General features: G+C 39.4%; 1 protein-coding gene across 2 annotated transcripts in view; it reads right to left on the reverse strand.

Moving 5' to 3' along the window:
• Positions 1-9,435, reverse strand: part of ECHDC2 (enoyl-CoA hydratase domain containing 2) — a 24,353-nt gene extending 14,918 nt beyond the window's left edge. Inside the window, exons 1-9 of one of the 2 annotated variants that reach the window (XM_035900206.1) lie at positions 7,987-9,435; positions 7,288-7,375; positions 6,659-6,745; positions 5,353-5,445; positions 4,667-4,723; positions 4,082-4,269; positions 3,577-3,627; positions 3,222-3,269; positions 2,409-2,517 (exon numbers count right to left, since the gene is read on the reverse strand). In XM_035900206.1, the coding sequence (XP_035756099.1) occupies positions 2,440-2,517; positions 3,222-3,269; positions 3,577-3,627; positions 4,082-4,269; positions 4,667-4,723; positions 5,353-5,445; positions 6,659-6,745; positions 7,288-7,375; positions 7,987-8,037 (741 nt within the window). In that variant the 5' untranslated portion in view covers positions 8,038-9,435 and the 3' untranslated portion in view covers positions 2,409-2,439. Of the gene's footprint in view, positions 1-8; positions 2,518-3,221; positions 3,270-3,576; positions 3,628-4,081; positions 4,270-4,666; positions 4,724-5,352; positions 5,446-6,658; positions 6,746-7,287; positions 7,376-7,986 lie in introns of those variants that run through there. The other variant, XM_009644645.2, reaches the window with a different exon arrangement.
• Between the last annotated feature and the right edge of the window lie 6 nt (positions 9,436-9,441).

The raw sequence follows: 9,441 nt of genomic DNA on the forward strand, positions 1-9,441 counted from the left end.
TTTTTTTTCTGAGAGGGAAGGGAGAAGGCTCATTAGGGCAAAATACTGACCTGCCTTCATCATGAAAGGGATTGCATGTCTTGCCAGGAGGCCCAGGATATTTGGTCACCTTATTTATAAGAGACTAATGATTGCTCTGTTTTCTGTAAATACTCTGTCAGTATTGTGCAGTGAATTATATTTCGAAGTCATCACAGTGCAAAATATCACCCACTGTTCTGTGTAAGCCCTGTGTCAATCTCATTGTTTTGTGGAGTGTGAAATTTTACATAAAGATGCTAACTGTAACAACTTATTTCTTTCTTGGTTACCTATGGGTTTCAAATCATGTTTTGAATGAAACATTGCACAGCATACAGGTGGCTGATAAAATACAAGTGATGGAAGCAAACTGCATGCCCGTTCAAATTCTGGTTTATTTCAGGTATTGGTTTTGTTTACCTGGTTAGTCTCCATATTTCCATGGCAACTGATCCATATTCAGAGACTCTTCTGTAAATACATTGGATGTTTGGTAGCTTACTAGCAGGGATGGCTTCCTCATCATGACCATATTTTACTATTTTTAACTCCTTCCGTCTCCCAACTCCCATCCTTCAAATAAAAACATCACCTCTAATCTTCAATAATCTAGTTACTGTATATTTCAGCAACTTCAAAAGGTACTGATCCAGTAATTTAATCAATGTTGTATAATTGCTTTTTGTATGAAGGTATAATTTGGCTAGCATCATTTTCATGTGTGTATCTGGTTATATACAGTTTTCTTGATTCAGAAAGCAATTTAAATTGGTTGTAGGTTTGAATTAGGAAGGTGGTTTAAAAAATGAAAAATGGCCTGCAAGCCTTTACCTGCCACCCTTCTGAGATGTCTGCTATGGTACTTCTACTACAAAATTTCCGTTACATGAAATGGAACTCAGAGCTTGTTGGAATTGGTGTTAATAGAATGAATATAAATCACTTACTACAAGATTTTAAAATAAAGATGACAACTCTCCTTACAGTACTGTTTTTTCCTAATAACAGGAGAACTTGCTGAAGCATCTTAACTAAAACCATGGGGAAAAAAAAAATATCTACAATTACATGCAGCACAAACTGAATGTGATACTGGCATCAGTCCAGATGGTGAAGATGTCACTGCAACCAGCAAGCACAGAGATTATAAATGATTTTCTATACCTTTCTTGATTTGTTCCTATGTGTTTCAGGCGAACAAACAGTGAGCAGCATTCTTTTAAGCTGAAAAGTATGAATGCCTACAAGGTATAAATCCACTCAATTTACTTGCATGTGCCAGTTACAGAAAGGTCTCTTCACATTCCTGTGCAGCTTCAGGAGTTCCTGCCAGGGTAGAGTAATTCTGGAAGCAACTTTTAAACTCTTGTATTTCACCTGTGGCATTTGCCATCTTTTTTTTTTGTGAAGGCTGAAGATCATGACTGCTTTACTTTTGCAGATCTTTACGTAAGAAACTTCTACATATATAATCTGGTACGGTTATCTCACCTGCAGAATTGTTTGGTTAACTTTTCGCACAAATGAAATTGTGGTGTGCTTTTTAAGACCATCATAACATGAATTGATGCCCAGTTCCAATGAGGTAAGGCGCACTTTTGAAGTATATTTTGATAACCTATAAAATATTTACTAAAAATACATTTAGAGAAATGTACTAACTCACTTTTGCTTGAAAGCCCCGGTCTAGGGAAGTAAGAAGCCATAGAGCTAAACTGTGTGGTACGTCTCTGTGCTGGAGAACCTCTAAGAAGAGGGAGATAGTGATTTCAACTTCCAGTCAGGCAACAGAGGGGAAAACAGGCAATGGGAGAGTGGTGACATGCTTGAGATGTCTGGCATAGGCTGATACGGTGGCCATTATATATGCACATACAGGCCTTGCATTTTCTCAAGCACCGATACCAAAGAGATGTTAAGTTCAGTTGGCTGGAATGATAGCATGGTGGTAACTACTCACAGCAGATCTGGGGTGAAACACTCTGCGTTAATACTGCTAGTTCTGTCTGATTAGTTAGAAGAGCACTGATAATGGGAAGCAAACTTAGAAAGGTTTTCTTTCTTTCTAAGTTTACTTTCTCTTCACAGGGACTTTTTTTTTTTTCCTATCAATGTTTAGATGCAGCATGCTTCCTGATTTTTTTTTTTTTTTTCAATTTGCTTATGATGATTCAAAGCTTCTCCATTCTCCTTACTTGACATCTGTTTGAGGGCCATAACCACCGACTTAAGATGTATGCCCTTTAAAAAGATCATCTGTACAAAGTTAAATCTTTATTTGGGAATTCTTATGGCAAAATGATTCAGTGGAGTATTCAGAAGTACACAGAATGCAGTCATAAGAATAATCCCAAGAAATCAGAGGGTCCTCTTCAGTCCTCCTTTACCTTCAAAAAATCAAGGGGAAGCTAGGAAGCATTATTTGCCGATAAACTGAGGTGGTCGTTTCTCCCTGAAGGCAGCCATCCCTTCCTGACGGTCTCTTGTGGGAATATTCTACATTTAAAAAAAAAATAAAAAAAAATTGGTGGTATGTTTTTCATTGACAAGTCTGATGCGTTTTTAAGTACTGACTAATTTGGCAGTAGTGGTCTAAGACTAAGATTGCTTTTCTTTCAGTGATATATTAAGTTCAGCCCTTCACATTAGGAAAATAAAGAGACTGGGTTGTAGTGTAAATCACAAGCAACGCATCTAAGACAAAGACCATAGACCAGAGAACTATATAGGAAAACAAGTTTTCCAAAAATTTAATAGTTTGCCGTCTTAAAATACCCTGAGAGGCACAGGAGCTACATTGTTCCATTAGCTGAGAAAGGTGCATGCTCTCAAACCTTGTCAGAAAGAATGACTACAGGAGGAATCTGTTTTTTTAATTTGCTAAAACTAAAACCATTTGTAAAGCTCATCCTATAATTAGCATATTTTTGAAACTAAGAATATACAATTACTTTAGACAGAATGGTATTTAAGGAAGGACTTTGGTCTCAGGCAGGCTGAGAAGCAGCTATGCACGATGCCAACAGTTAATACTCTGAAATAGGTATCTGGAACTGCACGCAAGTATATTCTCAAAGCTTTGGATTCAGCTGTTAGTGTTCCTTTATATAGAGAGGAAAATAAAAGAGGATGCTGTGAATACCTGGCTTTAGAAAATGCACAGGTGTTCCTTTCAGGAATGTATTCTGAAGGTAACCTACCTGGGCATAACACATCCCCTCAATAGCCATCCCTGACGCAATGTCAACCTGGGGATGAGAGGGAAGGAGTGAGATTTGTCTGAAGTACAGCCCTCAAATCAATAAGCATTCACTTGTAGCGAGTCACCTTCACTCCTGTATTAGAACTACAGTCCTAGCATCTGTAGAAAAAAAAATCCTGCCACATTAATTTGTCTTCAAAGCAAATCTTTAAAACCCCTAGAACAGTTTTAAATGTCTTGTCTAAACAAGGATTGTAACTCACCTGTTCTAACTGTTTTTACTGTAGTAATTTGTAAGAGCTGCCTGTCTGCTTCATTTACCTCAGTATTTAAAAAAAAAAAAAAAGTATTACCTCCATTCCTCTGTTTATTGCCAGTTTTCCCATTTTCACAGCAAATGGAGCCTTTATTAAAAGAAAAAAAACCCCAAAACACAACAAACATTTAAAAATAATTAAAGCCACATCAGTTCATAATAGTGCAGTTGTTATATCATTATCCTACCTCCAAATGACCTTTGAGTCTATAGAAATTTGCAGTAAGTTAATAAGTATTTTTAAAAAACAATTTGAGGTTATCTACAGTTAACAGATGTGCGTGGGGCAAGGTTTCAGTGTGTCCTGCATGTCTGCATAACTGCATCTGGGAGGTAAAACTGTCCTATGGGTTAAGCAGCTGGATGTTAACACTTGTTCCTACAGAAACTGCATTACAAAAAAGGACAGTTAAGAGACTTAAATATCGGGAACCAAGACTTTAATTTAATTTCATAGAAAGGAATTTCAGTGGGTTGTTTGCTCTCTCTTAGGGGAAGCAGAAATGCCTTCTTTACACTGACCACATGAATAATACACTTACCTGAGGAAGGATTTCTCTAGCCAAAGTTAACGCTCTTTGGTAAGCTGCATCTCCCTCATTGTTTTGTGGCACTGTGTGATTTACTAATCCCATTGAAGCGGCCTGTTGTCCATCAATCTGTCTGCCAGTGAAAATGAGTTCCTTTGCAAGACCTATTCCAACACATCTAGGCAGGCGCTGGGTTCCACCTTACGACAACAGCAAAACCACCATTTTCCATTTAGGAGAAATGCCAAAAAACCAACAGTATTTTCTCTCTTATATAACAAGAAGGTTTGAAAAACAAAGGGACCATGTGTTTCTTTAATAACTGATAGCTGAGTGTGTCAGCATTTTGCAAGGCATCTGAAAGGCTTCAGCATCCTTTTGAGGATTTTGGTAAACAGGAAAAGGCATAAAGAGACTTCCCTAAATCCATAGCAAGTCTGAGAAAGGGCTTGGAACAGAACACTGGATTCATAGATCTCTTTGGTCACTGCAAGATGCTACTTTTAATTTACATTCAAAACACTTTAAGTGCTCTAATGGCAAAATATTTAATATAAAGCTGAGAAAGTAAGAGATTGAAGATTTAATGAAGGTTACCTGCTCCAGGAAGAAGCCCTCTTGTGGTCTCAATAAGGCCCATTTTAGCTGATGAAGCTATTAAAAAAGTAAAGATAGGGTTTAGTTTTTGATCTGTAGAACTACAAATTTTCCATACTGAACTGATTAATAAAACTGCAAACTGTGTAATACTGAAGTGGAGCTCCCTTTCTCCAGGTAGCTAGAAAGTCTGAATACTACAGTGCTTAATCAGTGTCTGTCTCAAGTCAGATGAAGGATGTGTAGTATGGCTGCGTACCCCTAATGTAACAATTTTATCTAGAAAAATGAACCTTGGGTCCATCCTAGATGAAATGTAATGGAAGAATGGAAACAGAAGGAGGAAAGATTCCACTCCAAGCTGATTTAAGTAGGGAAGATTAGATCTAGCCAGAGTGCTAATCCAGTATTACATGATTGTAACTATTTAATTGTACCAATAAACAGTTTTCTGAAGGAATCCTAATCCTGTCTAAAAATAGGCTTTACTTTTTAAGCAAGGAAACTGCTTTCCTAATAGTAACTAAATGTCACAATTTCTGGACAAATGCCTACTCATTTCCTGAACTGTGTAAGTTCCTCTCTTAGCCTACTGGATACCATGAACAGTCAGCTATCATGTGTCTAAATTCTCATTAAAATATAGTCACCGATTACAAGAATCCTACATTAAGCATCACACAAACCTGCTACTCGAAGGTCACAAGCTAATGCCAGCTCTAATCCACCACCCAGAGCGTAGCCATCTATTGCAGCAATTGTAGGTACAGGCAAGGCAGCTAGAGAAGACAACACAGATTATATAGTTACATCCCAGAATTTCTGTTCCACTCACTTCTGGAATTTAAATGCTTAAATTCTAAAGCTTTTAGTAGTTCTCCAATTCAAAATTGTTCAAGAATTCATCTTCTGCCGCAAACTTTCTGACTGTCTAAATAGTAGAAACTGTGCCTTTTCACACTTCTCCCTTCTCTGTAAGAAGAATGCAAAACATTCTTACATGCAAAGAAGCAGGCAAATACAAGGTACTGCAACACAAAATATGATGAATTGTCTCCTTGCAAATTTCTGACACAAATATCCAGCTATTGCAGTTAAACAGTCAAAACAAAGCCATCGTCTCTAGTCACTGTTACAAGGATTAGCTTTTCTGGTGCTTTTGTTAGCCAAGGCTCCTTAACTTGGTACACACTGTTGTCACCTCATAGTTGTGGAACCTGAGGTACCGGGCGATTAGCTGCTTGATAAGATACCTTTTTAAATACTCAGGGAGCTGGAAGCAGACTTCAGACGTGTGTTAGTTCTTGTGCTGTAACTACCACCCCCTCCTGCCCCGACTGCTTCTCTGGTTTGTGAGACAGGGTCATTCTCTTTACATTGTTGTTTGTTTTGTAATTCTGATTGGTATTTTAGTCAGATTTCACTTTGGTATTCCTCTCTACTGAAAGCAGAGTAATTCATAGATAGGGGAAGAAAATCAATTGCAGAAGTCCATATTCCTTCGGGGAAAAAAAAAAAGGGCGGGGGGGCAGGGGGAGCTGTAGCTACAAAACCCCTGATGTTCAACAAATCCATTCAGAGATCAAAATCCATGTTCTTAGGTTATCTCCATATCATGAGTGTTTCAGAGTGTGTATTAAAAGTGGGACAACCAACATTACTCATTTTGTCTAGCACAGTCTCCCAAGGATTACACAGAACTCTATATAGAATATGTTGTTATAGCAGGTACTTATTATATTCAATGGTGTGTGCTGCTCTTCAGCATGGAAAAAGCAGTACTGAAATGCATCTTTTCCTTGCAGTGGCAGCAGGATAGCTGGTACTTAATTCTAACCAGATCTTTGTTTTAGGCATAAGCTGGAGCCATCTGGGAAGTTACTCCTAAATGGATAACCTGCTGGGGCTAGCATCCTTCCCCTCCTGCAGCACTTCTAAATGTCTCAGTACAGGCAGTCTAGGACAAATTTCCCAACCAAGATAATAATTTACCTATTTCATCCATGAGACTTCTCAGCCTTTTAACAAAGTGTCCAACTTCTGCATCATCCATCTTTGCACGCTCCTTTAAGTCTGCACCTAAATAGAGGAGAAAAAGCTTAGAATCCAGAACAGGGAAAAGACATCTGAACTGTGTTTCCTCCGGTCCATCCCAGAAATCCGACCACTTCAGAAGTCAGTATTCCAGTTAAGTAAGGTCAGTGGAAGCTGGAGTGTGGACATTTGAGCTGGAGCAGTGGCTAGGGTGCTCCTCTGTGCCCTTTGAACAGACTTCACAGAGGAGCACCAGTCACTGTATGTAAGGACAATAATCCATAAAACTTGAAACCAAGGACTCCAATACCAGAGGCACCTGTCCTTGAAGATGGTTATAGATGGAAAACAAGTAGTAGCACCACACAGCCTTTGTGGCTCACTCCATCACACACGTCTTCATCGCTGAAACTGAGAGACAGAGAGGCAAAAGAGATAACAATGTGTTTGTTATTTGCTACACAAAAGCGAGCCCATTTTTCTTTCAGCAGGCATTTCCAACTGCTTTTCTGTGTGATCTGATCAGCACACAGCCCTAAGAGACGTCAAATTTTTTAACAAGAGTTTGAAAAGCCTTTGCTACTTACCAGCACAAAATACACCTTTCACCTCACTCTTGAACAGCACCACGCGAACCTTCTCATCAAAGCGGAGTTGTTCCAGAGCACTGAACAGCTACGAGGGAGGGAGTACAAGCAAGAGAACAACAACTTTAAGCATACAGATGTATATACCTAAATTATAGCAAGCTCCTAATCTATGATAAAAGTTTCTTTTTTTTTTTTCCCCCTGCAGGTGCCAGGAATTTCCTGGAAATCACAGATGTGGAGCAAGCAGGATCCTTCCATGACAGTCTGAGAGTTACACGTTTCCCCATCTCTTTCTTCCATTCAGAGATGAACCTTTGCTGTATCTTAAACTCCCCTGTCCAGGCATGAGCCAGACTTTGTCTAGAATGTATCAACCCTGAACAGATCATCTGCTAAGGTCTGACAATGAGTATGTTTTTGCTGTAATTATGCAAGTGAGGACATTAACTTGCATCGGAGTTAGCTAACTTAAGTGACTCCTCTAATATTTCTGTCCAGTCCGCACCTGAAGTTACTGCAGTATAGACATATCATGATCGCTTTTTCTTCAGGCTAACCTGCCTTGCCCCAATGCAGTCTCCCACTGACCTTCAGCAAGAGATTAAGGTTTTGTTTCAGATCTCCCACAACTATTCTTATTGCATTTAGTTATTGATCATGATTCCAAACATGTTCACAGGCCAGGCCCATACTCACTTCATTTACAAATACTTTTCCCAATGAATTTCTTGCGTGGGGTCGGTTCATTAGGATTTCAGCAATACCTTAGTAATAGGAGACAATTTCAGTTACACTTCATTTAATTCTCTGACACAGTAATTCAACTGGGAACAATATCTGCATGTGCTGCATCTTCTCTTTCCTGAAAATGCATATAAAGTATATTCTAAAACAGTTATTTTAAAAGTGGAGGTGGTAGATCATGTCTACGAAACCCAGTTATGCAGGTCAACTGTAAAATTCTGTAGCACTGCAAATAATTTAAGTAAGTCGACTTAAAAAGTGAACATGACATCCAAGAACATGTCTTAGAACCACTGCAGGAATGGAAAAAAACCCAAACCCCAATGATCCATCTCAGGTTTCTGTTTCGAATGTTACTTAATTCAGTTTTTATTGTACAGTCTTACTGTGCTCAAGTATATTCCTTAATGAAGAAAACCATCCTCTTGGGATTGCTGTTTGCATGAGTATAGCACAAACTGGTCACTCTCAGTTGGCGTTCCAGAACCGCTTTGAAATTGCAGCTCCGTTCAATTTAAATAAGCTAATTAATAAGCTCATCAGTGGAAAGGATTTCATTGAAAGTTCCTAACTCCAAGCAGAAAAATAAGTCCACAACATCTACCTACTTTTCCCTTCCACTTATGTTTAGTAAATTACTATCCAATGGTTTGTGTACGCTTTGGAGAGAAAAAACATCCGTTTCCTTGGCAGGCCTTAACATCCTAAGAAGCTGTTGCTGCTGCTGTCGGTGCACAGACACACCTCACACCCGTCGTGCCAGGTCCTTCTTCCCTGCTAAAGGGTCTCTGTCTTTATTCCTCTGCCTATGCCAGCAGCCAGTTAGTAAACAAGAGCTGTGTCAAATAGGAACAAAGACACGGGTAACAGTGGGCACCAGCAAACTGGAAATCGCCAATTCGGGTAACTATATTCACGTACATGTAACTAGGAAAACTACCAAGAACTATTTATAAGATCTTGCAATATTTGCCCTTACCAGAAAGTAATTACGTTGGCAATCTGAACCAAAACTCAAATCACTTAGTGACTCTCATGCATAAATATGCACAGACACACCCTGGTCGTACCCTACTTTTAGCAGTGTACATTATGGATATCAGAAAATTCTAAGGTACTTACTTCTTGTATTGAGATCTCCGGCATACATAACTTTTTTTTAAAAAAAAAAGGCAACTAGCTATTTATTCGGCAGCTGTGTTGTGGGAAAAAAGTATGAAGGCATAACTTAAAGCAAAGAGACAACAAGCAACCTGCCTGCTGCGGACCCTGGGAGGCAGTCCCTCGCCTTTCGGGCTACGAGGGCGTTAGGGCAAGGGAAGGTTCGGCGGCCCCGGGACCCCCGCGCCCCCGTGCCGGGGCCCGCGCAGGATGTCCGGGCAGAGCTGCAGGGACAGCTTGAGTGTC

This window comes from Egretta garzetta, unplaced genomic scaffold (genome assembly GCF_000687185.1).
Source record: "Egretta garzetta isolate BGI_Z169 unplaced genomic scaffold, ASM68718v1 scaffold768, whole genome shotgun sequence".
NCBI lineage: Eukaryota > Metazoa > Chordata > Aves > Pelecaniformes > Ardeidae > Egretta > Egretta garzetta.